At 43.9% G+C, this 21,987-nt stretch overlaps 2 protein-coding genes across 2 annotated transcripts; one reads left to right on the top strand and one right to left on the bottom strand.

The window, feature by feature from the left end:
- Positions 1–83: 83 nt before the first annotated feature.
- Positions 84–4,952, bottom strand: LOC118311355 (angiopoietin-related protein 3). Its single transcript, XM_035635151.2, has 7 exons — positions 4,085–4,952; positions 3,735–3,845; positions 2,948–3,065; positions 2,465–2,578; positions 2,283–2,378; positions 1,869–2,141; positions 84–1,773 (listed from the first exon to the last, which is right to left on the bottom strand). Exons 1-7 carry the CDS (start codon positions 4,589–4,591, stop codon positions 1,541–1,543), a joined length of 1,452 nt encoding a protein of 483 aa, XP_035491044.1. The 5' UTR covers positions 4,592–4,952; the 3' UTR covers positions 84–1,540.
- A 3,866-nt stretch (positions 4,953–8,818) lies between these two features.
- LOC118311353 (KN motif and ankyrin repeat domain-containing protein 4-like) lies at positions 8,819–20,725 on the top strand. The gene is made up of 10 exons (XM_035635147.2): positions 8,819–9,097; positions 13,000–13,078; positions 13,165–14,610; positions 15,861–15,936; positions 16,366–16,698; positions 16,813–16,897; positions 17,657–17,876; positions 17,971–18,113; positions 18,574–18,774; positions 20,020–20,725. The coding sequence occupies exons 2-10, from the start codon at positions 13,060–13,062 to the stop codon at positions 20,110–20,112; spliced, it is 2,616 nt and encodes an 871-aa protein (XP_035491040.2). The 5' UTR covers positions 8,819–9,097; positions 13,000–13,059; the 3' UTR covers positions 20,113–20,725.
- Positions 20,726–21,987: the final 1,262 nt, after the last annotated feature.

The following is a 21,987-nucleotide window of genomic DNA, read 5'->3' on the forward strand; positions in this document are numbered from 1 at the left end:
TAATTCACTCAGCACAGTTCAGGCTGAGTGTGAGAACAGAGAGCGAGACCAGCAATTAGAGAGTCATTAAAAACACATACTGATATCGTTGTGTGGTTTTAAGAAATAGTCAAACACAATTCTGCTGAAACTAATCATACTATTGGCAGGCCCGGACAAATCAGTGGACGGTTTCTGCGTGAGAAAGAACAATGCTGCCTTCTAGTGTTTATTCAGGGAATCTTCAGCGCAAAAGAGTTGGATACCTCAGTCTCCCAGTGCAACATACAGAACGTTTTTGTATGCAGTAAAAGCATGAGTATGCATTAGGCATTCATTTACTAGACATTCTGGCAACAGGTGACATTACTATGAGCCAAATCTATGTTGACATAGAAGGACTGCAAACAATTGACAGCCCATAATGATAAACCAGACATTATGTTAAGTCTTGGTCAGTGATGATCTTATCACTAACCAAAATAAAAAAAGGCATCAAAAATGTATATGCATGTATAATCATTGCACGCTTACAAAACAGAACATGCTTCACATGTACACACAAACACACACACACACACTGAAAGACACACAGGCGATGGTGGGGCCTCTTCTCCTGCAGGTTTTTAGAAATCAGAGCTTTCCTCACTGTAGAATCATTCCAGTCTGAATTTCCAGCTAGTGGTTAGTGCAGTGTGTTATTATTTTGCACGACAATGGGGGAAATGTAAATATATTTTCAGTTAGTAATATCCACACCCAAATGAATCTGAGCATTATATGAGGTCAACATCAGGGTTTCATTGACTTAAGTTAAATAAAATATAGCACGTGTCATAAATAGAGTATGCAAAGTGGCATCTATAGCAGTGGTTCCTAAGAATGAATGAAGAAAACCCCTCTGAATGAAGCAGTGGCTATCTGGGGCCCCATGTCACATGCGGATGCTGAACTGTTACCAATTTCACCGGTGAAATGTTAGAATGATACCTTGAAATAATTTCCTAGGAGACATTATAATGTGTACAATAAGAAACAATTGTTGACAAATGTCCTGTTAAATCCCTCCCGACCTCTCACATGTGACCTCTCCCTCCTCCCGTGGTTGGAACTGCTGCAGTGCACTGTGAGTCAATGTGACCCAATTAAAAAAAACGTTTCAGTTCCTTCTCTCTGCCCTTCGACGTCTGAGACACTGTGAGTGAAGATACACTTAATGCCATGGTTACGGGCATGAGGTTTAAAACAACAAGCTAACAGTGTTTTCGTTGTATTTTAGATTTCACAATACATGTTGCTGTTCTATGGCATTAGAAACTACATGCACAGTGTCACGGCATTAGGGATCAACTCATTGTGTTGGCTTTCTGTTTGGGAGCACTCAGCAGGGTTAAACATTAGTGTCATATGTGACTGACTTGAATCTATTAGGAACTTGACACTTGGAGGAAACAGCGTCCTCTCCGCCCAAGCCTTCAAAAGCGATGGCTGCCCACGAGAGGCATTGTCAAGGCTCCTCCTGCAGAGGCCACTGTCTGATGCTGGGTTTTTTTCTTTTTCACTAGAGAATATTGGTGCTGGATCGGAGAAAGACGCCTGTGTCGGGGGCAGCTGAAGTGGAGGAGGGTGGGGCCCCTGCGTGGACCGAGATCTGCGAGAGCTTGAAGGAGTAAGAAGCCTTCCCTGCGGACTTCCACTGAATCCCTCTCCTACGCTCTGAACGCCCCTTTGGCCTCATGTGGAAATATCTCCCGTTCAGATTGGTGTCTCCGCAGGCGTTGAACCACCATCCACCTGGAAGAGATGACATGTTGTGTAGCCGATTACGGTCGACAAGCCTCCATTCGTCCCCTTATTTGCATGACAACGGGATCAAACTTCTGCTGTACCTGTGTAGTTGTGGGCACAGTTGACGTCCCGGTGGTTGTCGTTGTCCCTGTCCTTAGTGGAGAACATCATGCCCGTGTGGTTGCCCATGGGGTCGGGCAAATCTCCAGACAGATGCGTGAGATGAATGGTGTAGTTGCTCTCGGGACCGTCAAGGTAAAATCTGTATTTGATGAAGTGTTTGCTCTGTTTCCAATCCTCCAACTGGATGTGAAGGACGGAGTAGCCCCGAGCGACTAGAGAGTGGATCTTCCTGAGACCCAGCCAGAACTCTCCTGTGAGAGAAGCAGAGAGCGAGGGAGGGGCAGACATACTTTTAATTACATTGGTTATAAAGTGACAAATCTTATAATCATTAAAAACAAAAGCAGTTGAGGGTTGGATGAGCGTAAGAGCATTAGACGTGAGTCTCTGACCTTGAAAATGTCCAAACCCATTTTCATACTTCTCCCAGGTTTGATCAAAATTCACATAACCATCCCTCCTTCGCTGGATGACTGTTACTCCATGATCTAAATGGAATATAGAATAAAACATGATAAACAAAATGTGGACCTGTGCTGTGGGAGAAATGTAACTTGAGTGGGACTTGGAGTACCTGTGTTCATGTCACAAAAGGCCATGAAGGGCTCTGATCCGTTGGGTCTGATGGTGTAGACGCCGCTGACTCTCTCCCCTCTGTTGAACAGCTCAGTGCAGTCCGGTGACAGATCTGGTAATATTCACCCCAAGTTATTGTCAAACTTTTTAAAACTGTCCTGAAGAAAATGTAGCTGCCAAGTGGTGATAAAGTGCAAATGATGTGATCAGAGAGTTCATGTCAGCAGCATTTGCAGGAAAATGCGTGCAGGATATATGTTTGCCCTGAGAGCACTGAGGCCGAGTGTGTGCCAGGATGGATGAATGAATGAATGGGAAGCAGAATATTGCTGGAAATTTCCTGGACACATTCCTAAATCATGAGCATTGACACAGAAGGATTTAATACCTAACCGCTGACACTCCACGCTAAATTTAAAATTACCTAACAAAGTTCAAACACCACTCTCAACATTTCCTCGTCTTTCATTATCCATCTTACTCATTTCGGCATTGCTGTTGGAGCTCGGGGGCAGAAAAGGGATGAGTGTCGGTGCTTCAACGTTGATGATGTCAGGCGACCTCTCGACGGTCTCCTGGGCTAATGTGTTGACTGTAAACTGTGGAAAAAGTTGTAGTGGAAAAACTTTAACTTCCAGATATAATCCTCAAATAATCCTGTTTTTTTTCTATCTATTCTCTTGTAACAATCTGAATTTTACCACTCTCAGGACTTGGGAAGCTTCTTTGCCGCCCAAAGGTTTAAAGTCTGAAGTCTAAATTTCATAGCAAGTAGCATAACTCCATTGAAGTTTCAGTGCTGATGAGTGAAATATTTAGCATCAATAATATTTTCTCTCCTGACAAAAACAGAAGAAAGAAAAAAGAAGCAAGCTGTGCCCTCCACCCCAGTATCAATAATATTCTATTTTATGTACATGATAATATTTATAAAGTGGAAGTATTATATTATATATTTTTTCTGATATTGTTTCAGGTTGATCATTGACATGATGCCCGAGTAGCACAGATGGGCATGTATAGACCCTTGTGGGGTAACTATTCAATGTGATATCTTAAAAATAATAACAATAATAATACAAAATATAGATATATACACACAAGGAAAGAGTGTAACTGGGTGTGGACATTTTTTTTTAAAGGCTGCCCCTTTGCTGTCACAAAAGAGATCCCCTCTCTTCAGTAAAAAGAAAAAAATACTTTTCCCCTCCATTTTCCCTGACTCCCCTCCCACCCCTAATAATTTTCATCCAGTCCCTAACATCTACCTTCTCCTCCAGATTCTTGATCTTCATCCTCTGGTGGTTGATCTGGTCGCTCTGATCCCTCACAGCCTGCAGCAGCTCGGTGATGCTCTGCTCCTGGCTGTGGATCAGAGTCTGCTCGTGGAAAGAGGATGGGGATTATGGGATCTGGGTTTGACAATGGTGTTATATAAGTGTCAATATTAAAATCAGTGCTTTGAGTCAGTTACTAGTGTCATCACGTGTTCAAAAAGCATATCCTCGCACCTTGTTAAAAGTTTGTGTCTTGCTTATTAGTATTTAGTGTCGCATGATCTAAATGATTCCACCTCAGCAAAGAAAAAGAAAAATTCTTCACACGGCAGGTCACTCACCCGGAGGCCGTTGATCTCTGCCACCTGCTCGCTGGTCGGCAGGCCCTGCAACAGACCGCTCAGCTTCTTCTCCAGGCCCTCCACTTTGTTCTGCAGTCGAATCTTCTCCTGCAGGATGTCGTCCACCTTGGAGTTGATCTCCACGGACAGGCCTTTGATCTCTTCGTTGTTGGCCTTCAGCACCACGGTGGTCTTCTTCAGCTCCTCCTCTTCCTCCTTGATCTCGCTGGCGAGCACAGTCAGCTGGTAGAACGAGCGGTCGAAGATGTTCAGCTTCTGGAGAATGTCATTTATCTGTCCCTTGGTCCTCTGCACAAACTCCCGCAGGCTCTGGCCCAGCTGGAGGAGGCCGTTCGCCAGGAGACGCACGTCGTCCAGGGCGGCAAAGCGGGACCGGGTTTCGGCCGGGGCCCCGGGCTGGAGGACAGGAGGCTCCTCTCTGCTACAGAGGGCTGGGACACAGGCAACAGACAGGACAAACAATACGGCAATCAGTGCTGGTCTCATGTTGTTGTTTTGATGCTTCTCCAGCTGTTGCCGATGGTATCAGGGGAACATCTGGGAGCCTTCTTCCTCCTCTGTGACCGGACAGAGAGCCAATAGGTGAAGATCTTGGGTTTTATATGTACGCTGGCTGCTGTCAGGTTAATGATTAACCTTATCTGATCAATATCTATATGCAGGAGATAGTGTCCCCCCTGCTGATTGGACTATTCAAAATCAATTCATATTCATCTTTATTCAGTAAGTTTTGATATAATCATTTTAGTGGAGTTATTCTGCATTGTATATGCTCAACGCAATTAATAATCCATAGAATTTAGCTCCATCTAAATTGATTTGCTACACCCACCAGGTTGAAATATACTGAGAGGAGAGTAATTCAACATTTTACATTTCTAATTGCCAAGAAAATTATTCATATTCAATTTTATTTATTCCATCTAGGATTTTTTTCTTTTTTTATGAGCAAGGACGGTGTGACAAAGCATTTTCAACTGACCTGTAGTTACTTGTACCGAGGCCTTGGCTGCTCTCTGCTACTTTTTGTGCGGCTGGTTTATTTTTAAACAGGAAGATGACCCAGTTTACATATGGGATCGATATAAATTTGACTTAAGGGCTTGTGGTTTTGCAACGTTTTGCTCCATTTGTTTTGATCCAGTCGTGGTTGAGTATGTTGCAATGCAAGTTTAAACACATGTAATGTCAGTAGTTGCTCCTCACCTGAATTGTTTGACAAAAATGCCAAATGTTACCACTTATCTATAAAAGGAAAACCCGCTTTAATGCACTCATTCATACATGGAATAACTGCTTTAACCATTGAACCATTTTTTTCCCATTTGGTAGTGTGCAAAAAAGGTTGACCTGCATTTCTGCAACAGACACTTTCATTCTACACACACGAGCGCACTCTGTGGGAGTGCGAATTGAGACATAGCCGTGTATCTGCATGTTGTCGGGTGGTGACCCAGCTTCTCCTCTGTTAAATGTTAACTACCCACGTGAGAGGACGGTTGTGTGAGCCCAACGGTGTGTACACAGTAAACACTTTGCAAAACCCTGACTTCAGCCAGGGGACGGGGGACTCGGAGGGGGGGGGGGGGGGGGGGGGGGCGGGGGCGACGACACGTTCTGTAGGGGGTAAAATGTATGGGTCCACATCTATGTACCTCAAATGGTGCAACAGCAACTTCAAAGATATGGAGTGCATGAAGAGTGCAAGTGTGGTTTTTTTTTTTTATGAATTATCTCGTCAAGAAGCAGCAGCTTGTCTGCCTTCAAAGATCCGCGTGTTTGTCCGGCCTTCTGCGGGACGGTGCAGGGGCGAACCGGAAACTGTACTGTCTACGTTTCTGTGTGCAACACCGGCAATGCCACACTCAGAACTGTTTTGTTCCTGTTTGTGTTCCCTAGTTTCCGTGTGTGTGTGTGTGTGTGTGTGTTTTCCTGTTGCCTTGCTTAGTTGGATACCTGCCGGTCATCTTGTCACCACGTCAGCCTGTAAGCCTGATATTTTTTCTTCAATAACCTACACTGGCACATACCCAAATGCACGGCTCCATTCCGGAGTGACTCTAGAGATGAACCCTAAACTCTATCCTAAACAACTCCCCCTGCACTCATTACAGTAATATTACCATGACGAAAGTTGTAAAGGTCGTAGGAACATATTACATAACATGTATGGGTTATACATGTTCCACAAATTTCTGCTTCAGTTCGCTGAAATACTCTTAGTGGTTAATTGCGATGATAACACAGATCAAAGAACTTTGCCACTTTGATACGTTGACAGTAACACTGCATGACCTCAAATAAGACCCATGCATTACTTAAAGCTGATGCATATTTAATTCCAAATAAAATCAGTTGTCAAGGGTCTTTGGCCTTGGTCTTGATTCATAGGTCACTGATACATGACAACACCGTTCCAGTTGGCCAATGCAGCTGCAGCTCAACCTGTAACTCCCCTGACCACAAGCCACAGTTACATAACGGCCGTCAAAGGGGAGAGGATTGTAGGCCGTGACAAACCTTTAAGTGGACTGAACTACATCAAACTTTTTTCCATTTGTTATATGTCTTTTCCAATTTGAATGCCCAACGCCTCAAATAAATCACAGAGCAGTTGGACATTCAATGGAAATTGACCGATGAGATGCGTAGAATAATTGGTGAGAGGCAAAATGTTGAGGCTGAACTCATCCCTAAATAAAACATACATGCCTGCACAAACAACACGTGATCTTTAAGAGGACCTGCCTTTTGGCAGCTTTGACTGTAACTTACCTCCAGCTATACTTTCCGCCAGAAGGCAGTTTCCACAAGTAATAACTAAATTAAACTGAATACCCTGCCACTGGCAACACTCCTGCATCATGCCTTTCACTGTGTGGGCCAAAAATGTTAATAATTAACCACAAATTTTTCTTCTAATATTTTAAGTCAATTTCAAAGTGAATTCATACCCCTCGTTTCTCCTCAAATATGATGCAACCCTAAATCTTTCTCTGAAATTGCCTTTGAGAACATTTTTGCTCATTGGCCAAGTGCTCCGCAGTATGTGGTCAGTCCGTCAGCAGTCATTGGGTTTTTCTCTCTCTCCCTCCCTCAAGTCAAACCACAATCCCTCTCGGAGTCAGTTGTCTGCTTGGGTAATGGAAAAGGAGTATTTCTTGCTAATTCTTGCTAATTCCTTTTCCATCCCTGGCAGGCTACAACACGGTGGTTGCAGCCTCATGACTGACTCTTTCGCCTCATCATGTCATTGACTTTTCATTAAACATTGCCAGGTTTATTTTGCTTTCAAGTTGGACTCAAGTTGGGGGCTGCCAGTTGGATGCTCAGATCAGCATTTTTTTTTTTTGTAATGTGGGGCTCATACAGAATGCATTTCTCATGGCCTGAGGAGGTAAACTGAGCAACTTTCACCCAAGAGAGAAGGATGAACTGCATGCAGAAAAAAGAAAAAACATTGACTGGGTAGAAAAGAGAGACCATTAGAGCAATGGTAGCATCTCTGTGAGGCCGTACTCGGGCACAGTGATGCTTTGCACTATACTCTAAAGTCACCACGCTAACATGCTGATGTTTAGCAGGTGCAATGTTTATCACATTCATCATCTTAGTTGGAGTATTAGCATGGTAACATTTGCTAACCAGCACTAAATGGCTTTAGAATCACCAACATTTTTAAATGTCACCTTAAGGGCAACATGAATGTCTGTACCAATTTTCAGAGCAATCCATCCAGTACACACATTACACCAAATGTCAACGTCATGCTGATACTAGAGGAAAGATCAAGGGATCACCAACATTTTAACAATGAATCCAATGGGGGAAGTTGAACATCTGTGCCAGGTTTTGTGCCAGTCCATCAAGTTGTAGCTGCTGACATATTTCAGTGGATAGGTTATAAGGTCTGACCTGCCGGTCGACTACAGAGGGTTAGATTGCCAAAGTCTTTATGACTCGTCCTTTGGGCACAATGGATTTCTGTCCTGTTATTTCCAGGCGACCAATACAATAGCAGCAGAGACATTTAAAAAAAAAAACCTGCTGGAGGAAGGGTTGGCAGTTCACTGTATTCTGCACGCTTCATCCTCTGGGTACAATGAATGTCTATAAAAGCTCGACAGACCAACACCTCCACCCCTGGAACCAACTTCAAATTTTTCTGAACATATTAAGTGATAAAGAACAGGCAATCAATCATGACTGTTGACTTGCACTGCCCTTATAAAGAGCAGATGGTACTGTGGGCTTTCCTGGCATGATGGTGGTGCCCCTTGAGGAAGATGCTGGTAACATGGCTAAAAGAGGATCCATGGAGAATGAGAGACATGTATTGAAAGAGCGAACTCTCTTGACTGCTACCAAGCCCTTTGCTCTCCCCTCGATTCTAGAAGACAGGGATCACATAGCACTGGACAGGGTTACACTCTGCAGCAGGGAGGTCCATGAGGCACTGCGTGGTCACTGATGTTATCTGATAGGATTATGGATGGTACACAGTAAGGCGACTCTGGCACTTTCTCTTGCTTCATACCATATGCTCCATATTTTTCACAGGTTGTCACCAGTCCCAGAAGAGTTGCTGTCGTTCCAAAGCCGGGCTACACCTCTCAACTCCCATAGGCTTCTCTCTGGAGGAGTGGGCGTGACTCCTCGTGTCCACCCCCCCCCCCCCCCCCCCCCCCCAGTTGTCAGTCTGCTCTGCTCGGACAGTGGGTGCTGAAGAAAGGCATGTTCAAAGGCCCCTCCCTGCTCCATGCACTCCTTTGCACACAAGCAAGCCCAGCTTCTGTTATGGCAGGGGCTGCACATTGGCATTCACCAAACAGCCGCCGCGTGCCACTCTCCCCGACTGCACCTCCCTGCCTTCTCATGAGACAGACAGACAGGCTGAACTGAGCTGAGAGCAGACTGTAGTGAAGCGTCTGGCAAACACGCCCTCCCATCAGCACAACACAGTGGAGGAAACTGCTGAGCACATGTCACAAGGTAAGCTCTGATTTGATATTCATCTATTTATCTCAAGTCGCCATTTCAGAAATCTGAGATGCTGAATGTTGACCTTGGAAGTCTGATCTGATCCAAACTCAGAGTGACAAAAGCTTTTGACTACAAAGTGGTTTAACAAATTGTGTGGAGTGGACCTCTGGGCCTCTGCTGAATACCAATCAGACTTTCAGGGGAATAGATTTGCCTTTAAAGGTTTAAATGCTGAATTATATTTACATTTTTATTACATCAATATTCCCCCATGCTGTACAGAAATGCACTTGAACTAACACAAAAACAAACATGTCCGTGTGAACACACGCCCAAGCGGCACACTTTCTATTTTAACCTTGCCATGTTAACATACCATAGCTTTCTTCGTTGCGTGAAGCCTCTGGCAGCTGTTTCATCCTATGAGCTTTGGCTTCACATACCACTCAATGAGGCTCAGATGCCTCAGTGCAACTCTGACCCTGTTATTGTTGGAACCCCACCAGGACAACACAAGTGGTCCAAAATCCCGACATGAAAGTCAAAAATTAGGGGTCGCAGAACTTGAGAGACTTTTTAGGAAGTAATCCTGGAGACTGTGAGTGAAAAATGTGATTTAAAAAAAAAAGGAGAGACGGAATCGAGCAGGAGGGGAAAGGGAGCTTGAGTCCAAACAGTTGGCTTTGGTTTCTGAATCAACTCCGAACAGAAGACGGGGTTTAGAGTTATGCACTGGAAAAAACCACAGACTGTACAGCCAGAAAGTTCAGGAGATGAATAATTTTTCCAGGAACAGAACATAGACAGGGAAACATTTATACATACAGTGTAATGTGCCGACAGATGGACAGGGAGAAAGATGAAATGGGCTAAATGCATTGAGAGAGCTCTCTGTCACGTTTTTGACGTAGAGCGGTGTCAAATAGTGTTTTTTATCCAAACACAGGTAATAAGTGAGTGGGTGGCTATAGAGAAATACACCCCATGTGAACCCATGAAACCAAAGACGTGAGACTATATGAACTAGGTCCATCATTATTTGAAAAGGTTATAAAGTTTAGCATGGTCAGCTTGGTTTGCAAATACTTGCTATCTATCAAAAAAATACAGCCAAGGCCAATGGAAATGACATTAGTTTGGTCATAAGTCAAAGTGTATGTGTATTTAACATTTAACATTATCTAACGTCAGCATGGCTAAACCTCTGCAACACAAAGCAAATGTTGCTGGTACCACTAGTAACAAAACCAACCACGCTAAATCTTGAATCTTGAATCTAAAACGATCCTCTTGTCCGTTTTTGAGCTTCAGGCATTTATCGTTGCCGCGCCGGGAGGTCGCCTCTTGCTGTGTCATGAGTTCAATTTGTGGCTTCAAGTGAAGAATGCTGTGGACAGAGATGTTGTGATTATGAGGTTTACGCTGATGCAGGGGAGAGCCTAAAGGTCTGCGTGAGAGGGAACATGTTCACCGAGAGGAGGAGAGCAGCTGTTGTGGGAACAGAAAGTTAATAAAAGTCAAATAAATCAAATGGACCCTCTGACTCGAATGCAAAGGGATACAAAGGGAACCTTGATTAAGACTCAATGAAAGAATGGAACAGCAGTACGGCAGCGCTGTGCAGCACTGTTTGCCCGGGTCCTGTTTGGGTAAAGGCGAATATTTTAACGTTTCATTTCTTGGGTTTCCTGTGAGGTGCGCCTACGGAATACACAATCAAAACATGTGCCTCGGAAACGTGGAGGGAGTTAGGCAATGACTCTTTTGGCAGTGGCCTAACCGTAACTCTGCTATGTTGTTTCCTCTGTGGTAACATGGTTGGGAAGAAATGCATGAGTGAGACTATATTTCTATTTAAGAAACATGTGGGCTACTGCAGTTGGCTTCTCCCTTTGCTAGTTTGAGAGCATGTTCTAAGTAGTTAGGGTAAAAGTGAACATTGCTCTTTCTCAGTGCTACACATTACGCCTTCGATTAACCATGGGAGGCTAAATCATTTGACATTTCCACAAATCGAGGACAGTTTAAAGGAATTATTAATTATTTATCATTATACATCAGTTACATGAGAAGTTAGACAACACTTTAATACGGCAAGCTGTCGCTTAACTTGGGTTAGGCTAGCTGTATGCTAAGCTAAGTTAACCATCTCCTGCTGTAGTTTCATATTTATTGGACAAAGTATGATTGATCATCTCATCTAACTCAATAAGAATGCAAATGAGCACATTTCATTTTAATGTACCTATCTTTTCCTTTAAACTACAGGATTTTAATTTTAACTTATCACAGTAACTGTTTTATTTTTCACATTGTAGATATCCAATGTGCAGATAAACAAAAAAATATCATAGAGTTTGTGTTGCCAGTGATTTGACGTCCATTCATCAGCCTGCTTTCTGAATGCGATGACGGGGCCAGCAGTGAGACGGATTGCAGTAACACGTGCTCTCCTGTGCAGCAAAGGTTGACAGAGAACATCTTGAATACAGCCTCTGCATGCAGTCAGCATTGTATCAATTCCTCGCTACATATAACTGAATTGTATCCTCTCGGTTTTGTCCTTCTGTACGCGGACGACGCTCAACTGAATGTTTTTCTATTAGCATTTAAAATAAAGGCACATCTCCCCTCTAGAAATGCTTTTCAGCTTTTCACCCACATGTATGGGCTAAAATTAGACCTTTCAGACTGAGTGCTGAAAGATTCCTCTCAACATCATAAGAGTCCACTGATACAACAACATGCATGCTGTTTCAGTTTCAGTGTATTCAGTGTAACACGTGTATTTCGGCCCCTGTGTGGATACCAGAACAGCACATACTGTGAAAGGGAACTCTACATCTTAGCTTGTGAAAATCTGAGCATCCCTGTCCGCAATTTGCAGATTTGTTGCTGTTTGTTGTTGGCCATCAGAGAGGGTGTGAAAGACAGAAGACAAAATTCCCAGCAGGCCCATTTGGTGGTTGTTTGTCTGTTTACGGCATAGCTGACATTGTTTGGGGCTGCGGCTCAGCGGCTGCGGTGCCTCAAGAGGACAGCGAGCTGCCACAGAGGCTGGTGGTCAGGAGAGGGGAGGCCATAGGAGGGGGGAGGAAGAGGTGAGACTGAAAGGGACATACATTACATAGAGTATAAACTAAAGAATAAAAGGGAAGGCCAGCAAGTCCAAAGGGCAGCACCGTGTAGAGAACAAAATCAACACAGTACAAATACTTGTCTGTAATGAAACAAGAGAGTAAAAGGAAGTTACAGTCAGAGAAAGTTCAGCAAAAGCAAACCATGGGTCTGAAAGAAGACTCCAGACCTAGTAGGAGGGAAAGTGCAAGAAGGAAGGGAGGGAAGTAGTGAGTCAGAACAATGGCTGTCTGTATTTACGTCTCTAGGAGTATATTTTGCCCTGCTGGCCATTGCTGCCGGGCTGAATGGCTCAAGTTATTTTCAGCTCTTAGTTCTGGATGGCAGGGCTGTAATCAAATGAACATCATGGCTGCCAACGTTGAATAATAGCTGCCTGGTGCATGGAAGAAATGAAGCAATGACAGTGTGAGAAAAACAAAAATCTTTGGGAGAAGAAGAGAAGGTGGGGGAAGGAGAGAAAAACAGCACTTGAGAGTAATTGGATGTTTGTCTTTTGTGCTCTGCGCTACATGAGGGACAATGAGTGAGAGGGAGATTGTGAATGGAGATCAAAAAGGGACTAATGCTGTTCATTCACTCCTATAAAAAATACCACAAGGTGAATGCCATCGCCAGAATTCATCTATTGCACCACAACAAATCATGACTGTGTTCATAAGTTCATTATTACCACACAATAATCACCTCTACCACTTCCCCTAGCATGTGTTTCATGAGTGGCTGGCTCAATCAATTCCTCTCTTTTGATTTTATTTTGTTTGCTTTGTCAGATACCAAAGGTCCAACCAGATAATGTGACAACAAATTGAGCGGAGAACCGAACAGAGCAAATGATGGAAGGACAAAATGGTAAGAAATTAAATAACATGTGCAAATTTTATTAAATCAAACATTTAATTCTGATGGGTACTGAATTAGTGTTTTTATGTTTACAGGAAATATCACACCTCATAAAACAAAAGAGAATGGAATTAAAGGGAAGCCCTCTTATTCAGTTGAAACCCCTTATGGCTTCCGCATTGACCTGGACTTTCTGAAATATGTAGATGACATAGAGAAAGGCAACACCATCAAAAGAATCCCAATTCAGCGCAGGAACAAAGGCCCCCGGGCGAGCACTCTTCCCAGGCACCTCAACCCTTCCGGGTGCGGCTACCGCCCGAGCCTCTGGGGATCTACTGGAGCCCTTGACCCCAGGTCCAGACTGTCAGATGCCTATCATCATAGCTACACATCCTGGCCATATGATCACAGACCACCCCTTTCTCCCACGCGGCTCACATCCTTGGCAGAGATGGAGGCCAGAATCAAGGAGTTTGATGAGCAACCTCTAGGGGAACACATCAGACCTAATCTCCTCCGGGCCTCGAGCCTGCCTCTCACAGTTTTACTACGACAGGGCTCAGATTCCACGGATGATCCCGCCAGCCTCAAGGGTTCTTGGGATCAGCTCGAAGGAAGAAACACTTCCTATGAAGATCTTCTCTACTCCCCCGATAGCGCTCGACCCCGGGACTGCTCAGGTTTGTTGAGGCGCCTGACTGAGGCCCTTGAACGTGTGGGGGAGCTTGAGATGGAGGTGAGGGTCGTTCCAGAGCTTAGGGCTCAGATCTGCATCTTACAAGAGGAAAGAGAAAGACTCCTTCTGAGCCTGAATCATCATATCCATGCCCCTTCGATGAATGGAACCACAGACCCTCATACTTTGTCCCACTACGGCACACAGGACATCAAAAGGCCTCGACATGAAAGTCATATCATGTTTTCTAAAAACCAAACTGTCTGTCAAGATGATGCTAATGCAACACACGAGTGGAGGACTAGTACAGACCTAGATGAGCTGCTGACGGTGACATCCCTGCAAGCTAAGGTGGCTGTTCTGGAGCAGAAGCTCCATGAAACTGGCCTGGAGCTCCAGAGGGCCTCAGGCCAGCTCAGGGAGCAGCAGCAGGAGAGCAGAACGAAAGATGAGAAGGTGGAGCGCCTTATCAGGAATCCTGGGGGGTGGGTCCGAGCAGAGAGGGTGGTTGTAAACCAGGACGGAGAAGAGGCGATGGTGAGATCCATCGAACCAGAATATAATAAAGTGTGTTCCCAGAGAAGCCCAGACAAATTTGGCGGTGCGCGAATTGAACCTGGGGAGGCTTCAGCTGCGGACACAGCTGTGGTTGTCCGCCACATAAAGAAGATCAAGAGGCTCCTGGATCAGCAGTGGGAGTGTTTGTGTGCAAACAGGGAGTCAGAAGAGGAGGGTCAACCTCTGAAGCACCCAGACCCTAAAGTCAACTCCCTGCAGCACGAGATGATGGGACTTGTTGACATCCTCACCTCCTACTACACCCAGCATGGACACAGTGATGGAGGAAGGATTCAACATAGAGGTATTGTACAGTAGTCCACAGATTGTACATTATGGTATGTCGAGGTAGCAATTACATATTTTTTCAGTACTGTAATTAATTCACATTGAGGAAAGAAAATGGTGGACTCATGATGACACTAACAATCAGTCTCTCTGTCTGCGCATATCCAACAAAAAGCAACCAAAAGCAAATTTTTTACTATTGCAAAATTTGTACTTCACCCAGACATTGCCCTCCAACAGATATTTTTGACCACAGTAGTTACAGTGAAGCTCTCTCTGACTTATCGTTCTGGAGACTCCATGTTGAAAGGCAGGACTCTTGCATATGAAAATGAAATTGTAATCCCTAATATTATGGTTTGGACTTGGTTTGGGAAAGAGAAGGTCAGTCTGTTTGCTACTGAACAGCCACTTTAGTCGGGTTTGGATAGTTTTCAACCCTGCATAGTTTTCTGGGTAAAGGTTTTAACTACACTGCAGGGTAACTATTCCTCACTCTAGTTGAGGGATATTTGATCGATTAATTGATTTATTGATTGATTGACCAACAACATGGCGGGTTAATCTAACACAACAAGATGGGTTTCTCATTTAACCCAGGTAAATGTTTTCAATATTCTATCCAAATGTTGGTTCATATTTACTTGAATGTTGAGTCCATTCTACGTCATAAATATGTTCTAACAATTTAATGTAGTTTAATTGTTTAAAGTGTTTAATTGCTACAGTAAAATCTGTATTCACATTTCTAGTCTCATAGCTCAAAGCACTTTACAATACAAGTCACGTTCAACCATTCAGGCATCATATTCATACAGTGCATCTTGAGTATATGCAATGCTTTTCCCATCACACATGATTCACACACAGCCCAGCTAAAACGTGCAATTTGGAGTTCAGTGTATTGCCCAAGGACACTTCGCTGGGGATCAGACCACCGACCTTCTGTTTTCGTTTGCTGTAATTTAAAAGTCAACACTGAAAAACAAAACTGATTACAATCTACTTCAGAGGAGGTGACATGATGATTTTTTTGTCATAATCACACTAAAATTGGACTTATTAGATACATTGTAAAGTGATTGCAGTAGCCGGTTTGGGTTAGGGTTTAGTATTTTGTGTCTAAAGTAGCTGAGAAGTCGGGGACTCATCGCTTTTGTGAAGAAACTTTTATATCCAAAAGATTTCTCCATAAGCCAAACCATGTCAAAATGTTGTTGCTCATCTGCGTGTTGATATTTCCGCATGTGTCTGTTCCCCCTGCAGCCTCTAAATCCATCATGGCGACAGATGGATGTGCCCAGACATCAACAAACCAACATTCTGGGGGTGTTAGTGAAGGGTAAGTAAACAACTCTCACTGCCTTTAGCGAGCTCAAAAGTAGTGTTTATTGGTTACTAGACTGAACTTGAGGTTCATGAATATACTGCTGCGTGGTTCAGACTGAGAAAAATATAATAATTTAAGATGAAAGATGAATACCACTCCCTCTAAAGCACTAACTCTCAGGATGACAGAGTGAACATTTGTCATTTTCCAAAGCTTTAATTTAGAATTTATTTAATCCTTCTAAAAATAATCCAAAAGCTTGTTTCTGAATGAGAAAATGAAACATTGTGGGGGGAAATGTTTGAGTGGCTTTAAGGTTGATTCCTGAAACTTCAAATTTCAATGACGCAAAATAGTTAGAGGTTTTTGAGGTTTTTAAACAATGTTTTGGTTCTTAAACCCCATTTTCCAGCCTCATTTTCTTTTCTTTATTTTATGCAGATGTGAAACAACCACAATTGGAGGTCTGCTTGGGAAGGAAGGTGTGAACCACAGCGTTCATGGCGCTTGGGAGCAGAAGGAGGGCGGCACCAGCCCTCAAGAGATGGCTGCTGCCCAGGTGGACGCGGACCCAGAGAAGAGACGGGTGGAGGGAGAGAGGCAAACGAGCCCAGACACACAGATGATATCGGGAGGAGCAGGATCAGGGCGGACAGATGGAGGCGTTGTGTCTGTGGAAGCTGAAGCTCCAGAGAAAATGGCCAAGACGAAACCAAAGCCTCCAGGAGAACAGATGGAGAGGTACTCTGGCTCGGAAACAACCCCAGGGGGCAGGTGAGAGGACCAGAGCTAATGCCTTATCGGTAGCTCCTGTAGTACTTTTTTTTTAATATCCACTGCTGTGATGCTTTCTATGGCTCACCAAACACACATGCTCTTTTCTTTTAGGGAGACTGTGAGTTCAGATTTCATGGCTGCCTGTCAGTTCCTTAATGAGCACATGGAAAACATGGATAACCCCAACGATGATATGGTACGTAACATGGGTTTGTCTCACAGAGACATTTAATTCAACTTAAAGAAACGCATTAACTAATTGCGAAGCTGTTTACAGAAATTAAATCTTTAGGTAGATGGGAAACGTTTCTCAGGTTCTGCTGCTCTATCAATATTTTTATATCAACAGTGGATGATGTTTTAGAATGTAGAAATTAGAGGTGCTACTTCTATAAAAACTGCAAATTTACTGTTAAAAAAAAAAAAAAAAAATCTGACAAAGACACAACCAATAACTACGAGAGTAATAAATACTTGAAAATAGTGATTTTTATTTTGGATATTTGTGGGTTTGTGGCGATCCCACGGAGAACTATGTTTCAGGGCGTTTTAGGGTCTTTCAGCTCATTGTTTTGGTTTTATAGCCTCAGCCTCACCGTCTCACTCTCACTGCTCTAATGAGCCTTGTTTCCACCTGTATTCAACCTAACCATACACTCAGACCAACAACAAGGTTTTGAAAATAGTTACGCTTTAGCATTTATAGAAGTTAGAGAGCCTATCTAGTTTTCTGGGTGTGAAAACAGGCCAATTGTTGGCATGTTCATCTTGACAACTTTGTACAGTGATGGAAGTGTTTTTTTCTGTAGACAAACAAACCAATGAGTACTGCTTTAAAGTGCATCTATTTTATGAAAGATGTTTATTCCAACGTGTAATGTACACTGTGCTGGCCAAAGCCAGAAAGCGTCCTCCAAAGTTAGCATCCTTCCTAAGTTCCTGTCTATTTTCACAGAGGAAGGCCCTGGTCGTGTTGTTTCAGCACTGGTTCAGTGTGGCAGCAGAAGAGGCTTCAGTGTCCAGCGGGGTGGCTGTGTACCTGAAAGAGGTGAAGAAATCCACACCTTCCCTGCTGGCCTTCCTCATCAACCTGGCCGACGACAACGGCAACACGGTGCTGCATTACAGCGTGTCCCACTGCAACTACAGCATCGTCGGCCTGCTACTGGACACAGGTGATGTCACCGTGACACCAGAGCTACTGCACAGTGGAACTACGCTGCCTTGTAAATTTAAAAAAAAAATGTGGACATTTTCTCTGTACCACAGGTGTGAGCGACTTGAACCTTCAGAACAAGGCTGGCTACACAGCGGTGATGCTGGCCTCGCTGACGGCCCCTGATGGCCCCGGTGGCATGGAGGTGGTCCGCAAGATCATGGAGCTGGGCAACATTAACAATCGCTCCAGCCAGGTAATGTGTGCGAACACAGGGTAATCATTAAAAGTTTGACTCTCAGCACCCTGTGGACTTTTGTAGGCAACAAATGGAAGGTTACATCTACTCCAACGAACCCAAAGAATATCAAAGGACCACCGCCATGAACGTCTGTTAACAGTTGATAATGAGAGTCTGAGAGTCTTTTCAGTAGAAAGCATATTAAGGACTTGGGGTTGGAGTTTAAAAGATATGGGATTTTAAAGACACTATAAAGTTCCATTATGGTGAATGTAGGCTGCTATGCTCTTGAAGCTTGGCCAACACTAGGTACTAAAAATTACAATAATGTGCTTAATTTTTAATAACTTTTTACATCGCCATCTCCCGAGTTCCCAAACTTAATGAATACTAAAAGGCTGGTGTCCCTCCAAAGGCTCCTTTAACCACAACAGATCCCTGTCTCTGTCCCATCGTCTCTCCCCCGGCCACACAGACGGGACAAACGGCTCTGCACCTGGCGGTGAGACATGGCCGAGTTGTGATGGTTCGCCTCCTGCTGAGCTGCGGAGCGGAGACAAACATCCAGGACAGCCAGGGAACCACGGCCCTGATGTTCGCGTCTGAGAGGGGCCACACGCACATCGCCAGGCTGCTGCTGGAGCGGAGCCAGTGTGACCTCACCCTCACTGACAAGGTGATACTGCTGCAGACCGAGTCCCGTGGACTATTTATTGCCAATGTTATACTTAAACTCAGATCAACAATAATACCTTTTTTTGAATACCTAGGTTAAGATGTAGGCTCACACGTGTGGCAGTTGTCTTGTTCACAGTATGAATTGTTTATGGTCAGTATACCAAAGGAATATTACTTTTTTTAATCGACAATTTTTCAATCCAATACTAGCCTCAGAAAAAATTAAGTTCAAAGTTCAAATGATGTCTCCAACTCCATTTATTTAAATCCTGTTATTTTCCTCAACAAAATGGCATAACTTTTCTACGCACAACACTAAAGGGGGCTTGGGTGTATGAAAAACTTGAGAACATTTGACTCACACTGCGTGGACGTGGGTGGACTGAGAGTCTGGATGCAGCTGAATAGAGCTTTCCCAGGATTAACCAGGGCTACAGTAAGACAAATCTCCCTGGGCTGAGATGAGCTAATCCGCCAACAGTAACTTATCTGCCAGTCTGGAGCGAGCGGAGGCAGGGAAGAGAGCATGCATATGCATCTTTTACTTTTGACGCAGTCTGCCTTAGAGTCGAGTGTAAGACAGAGAGAGAGAGGGAGGGGAAAACAGACCATCGACCGCAGGAGTCCTGTTTCGACTCTAAAGCCCGTTTCACCTTGACACAAAGCCCGATTAATTTGACTAATTAAACGTTGATGAAATTAATTCTTAACGCATTTATCTTGTGAACTGAAAATGCAACTGTGCCGCCTAATGTGTTATTTAATCGTGGTCCAGCCTCAATCCTGCACCACAGAACCATTCCAATGAACACAAGGCCTAGAGTCTGCCGCCATGCTTGTGCAGGCAAATGCCAAAGTTCAGCATGACACTGTAAAGATGCTGATGTTAAGCAGATGTAATGTTGACTTTTTTCACCACTTTAACTGAGCATGTTAGCATTGACATAAAAACATATTTCTAAAAACTAAAAAAACTGTCAATCTCCTGGTGGCAAAAGAGATAGGAGAAGTCAGGGGATCAACTGAGTCAGTGAGATTCATCCTCTGCCAACTGTGAATGTTTGTACGCAATGTCAAGGAAATCCATGCAGTAATCGACCAGCTGATGAATCTCCACCAAGTCTTGAGCCGTTCTGCTGGCAATGCTAAAAAAACCTGTTTTTAGTGAACTTCTTAAAACATGTTTCGAACTTAATGTGGACTCAGAAATTGAAGCTTTCCTTATTTTCTTTCTATCCTCCAGCGTGGTCAAACTGCGACCTCTATTGCCATGCAAGGTTTCCACACTGACACAGCCGCCCTGCTGCAGGCCCACGCCAAGGCTCGACTTCTGTAGGAACGGAAAACCAAAACGGAATCTGCAGACATACGATCCTCTTTTCTAGTCTGAAGTATTTCAAAAATGCAGTTTAAGGTTGGTGCTATGTGCTTGGATTTAGCTCCTTCTTTCGTGATATTGTTTTATGATCCTGGACTTCTGCCGCACAGGCGTTGGCTTGAGTGTTGGTCGGGATGACATCATTATCACAAGACTCTACATCTTCAATGAGGGGCTTCAGATATGTGTTTGACGTGATGTATTCTGTTGTCCATACTGTTGCTGTTCATAGCAGGCCCTGATCTTTGCACAGCCAAGCAGCTGCTTCACTCCGCGAACTATGCAATGGAAAACTATATTTATTATATGTATAATGTATTGAAATTGACTGTGCTTATGATAAAATGTTCCCTGTCACAGGTGCCCCCTCCCTCTGTTCATAGAGGGAAAGCAGATAATGCTATTTTCATTATTGCAGCACCCCAGCACTTTTTTCAAAATAAAATGTGTATAACATATATAAAGAAATGCAAAGTGCCTGTCCAATGCTGCATGCCGTGTACATGAAAGAAAAGTGTCTCAATATTGATGTAAACATTGTCTCGTTTTTAATAAAATGACAGAAAACTGACGATGATGTGCAGATTTAAACAAGCAAACCTACCCGTGAATATGGTGGTTGAGCGGTCAGGCTCAGAACAGAACACCCAGTGGCCTTGTAGCTGTAGTGACTAACCTGACCAGCAGGTGGTGTAGCTCCTCCATTTCGGCATCGCCAAGGCCTGCCCAGTCAAATATAACACACATGCAGAGAGCAACAACATACATACATCCGGAATTCTAAAATGACTATATCCAGGGGATTAGATCCGATCCCTTTCAAGTGTGACAGACAATTATAAACACGACGCCCACCGAATGGGCCGTAATTCCGCTGCGAGAGAGGACACAATGGGATTCACCTGCAGTCCCACTGTACGTACGGCAGCCAGACAGGCCCAGTCAGGCGTGGAAGCAGATGTGTGTGAGTGGCCCTTTGTTCCTTAAGCCCAGTGGGGAACAGTAAGTGGCAGGGCTTTATTTTTTTGTTGTCCCAGCAAACACCCGAGATTATATTTGTGGGACACAATGGGTTGAGTGTCGAGACCGGGAGGAGGCCTGGACTTCTGTCTGACAGAGCAAAAACCCACCTCATTTCCCCCGGGGATTCTTTCCCCCCAGCTTGGTGGACTGACTGCCACGCTGCTGTAATCACCAATAAATTAGCTTCTTTTCGAACACTCAAGTGTCACAGATAAAATTATGGGTGGGAAAAAATCTATATCAAAGTGACACAGGTATTGAAATGTGTACTGCCATATGAAATAAATCACTGTGCTTATAAGTATATGATAGAACTATGGAATTAAAGCCTTGTGATGGTATGTATATAAGTATGTGCACAGGCCTTGTGCCCGCTCCACAGATATGTAAATACACCATCCCCCACCCCGACAGACCTTCACAAAGAAAAAGGGTTGACACGTTATGCTTATGAGGGCCCAGTGGATATCTGTGATACTTATTTTCTCTGCTGCGGGCACCACTGGACTAATGGAAACAAAAAAAACTTACATTACATAATAAAACTAATGGGGTGGGGGTATACAACAATGAGGCTGACTCTGAATGCATTTGCCTCATTTCCGTTTAATAATGATAATGGACTGCTATTGTTTTTCTGTCTGCTGATGGATCACACACAGTCGGGACGAATGTAAAACACGTCCCGGGCAGCGCGGGTTCATGAGAGAAGAGCGGCGCCGTCTGATCTGGTTTAGAGTGACTGTGTAGCTTTTGGATGAATATATCAACCGTTCTCCTTTCAAATAAAAGTGTGAATTCACAAGCAAT

This window comes from Scophthalmus maximus, chromosome 5 (genome assembly GCF_022379125.1).
Source record: "Scophthalmus maximus strain ysfricsl-2021 chromosome 5, ASM2237912v1, whole genome shotgun sequence".
NCBI classification, from domain to species: Eukaryota; Metazoa; Chordata; class Actinopteri; order Pleuronectiformes; family Scophthalmidae; genus Scophthalmus; species Scophthalmus maximus.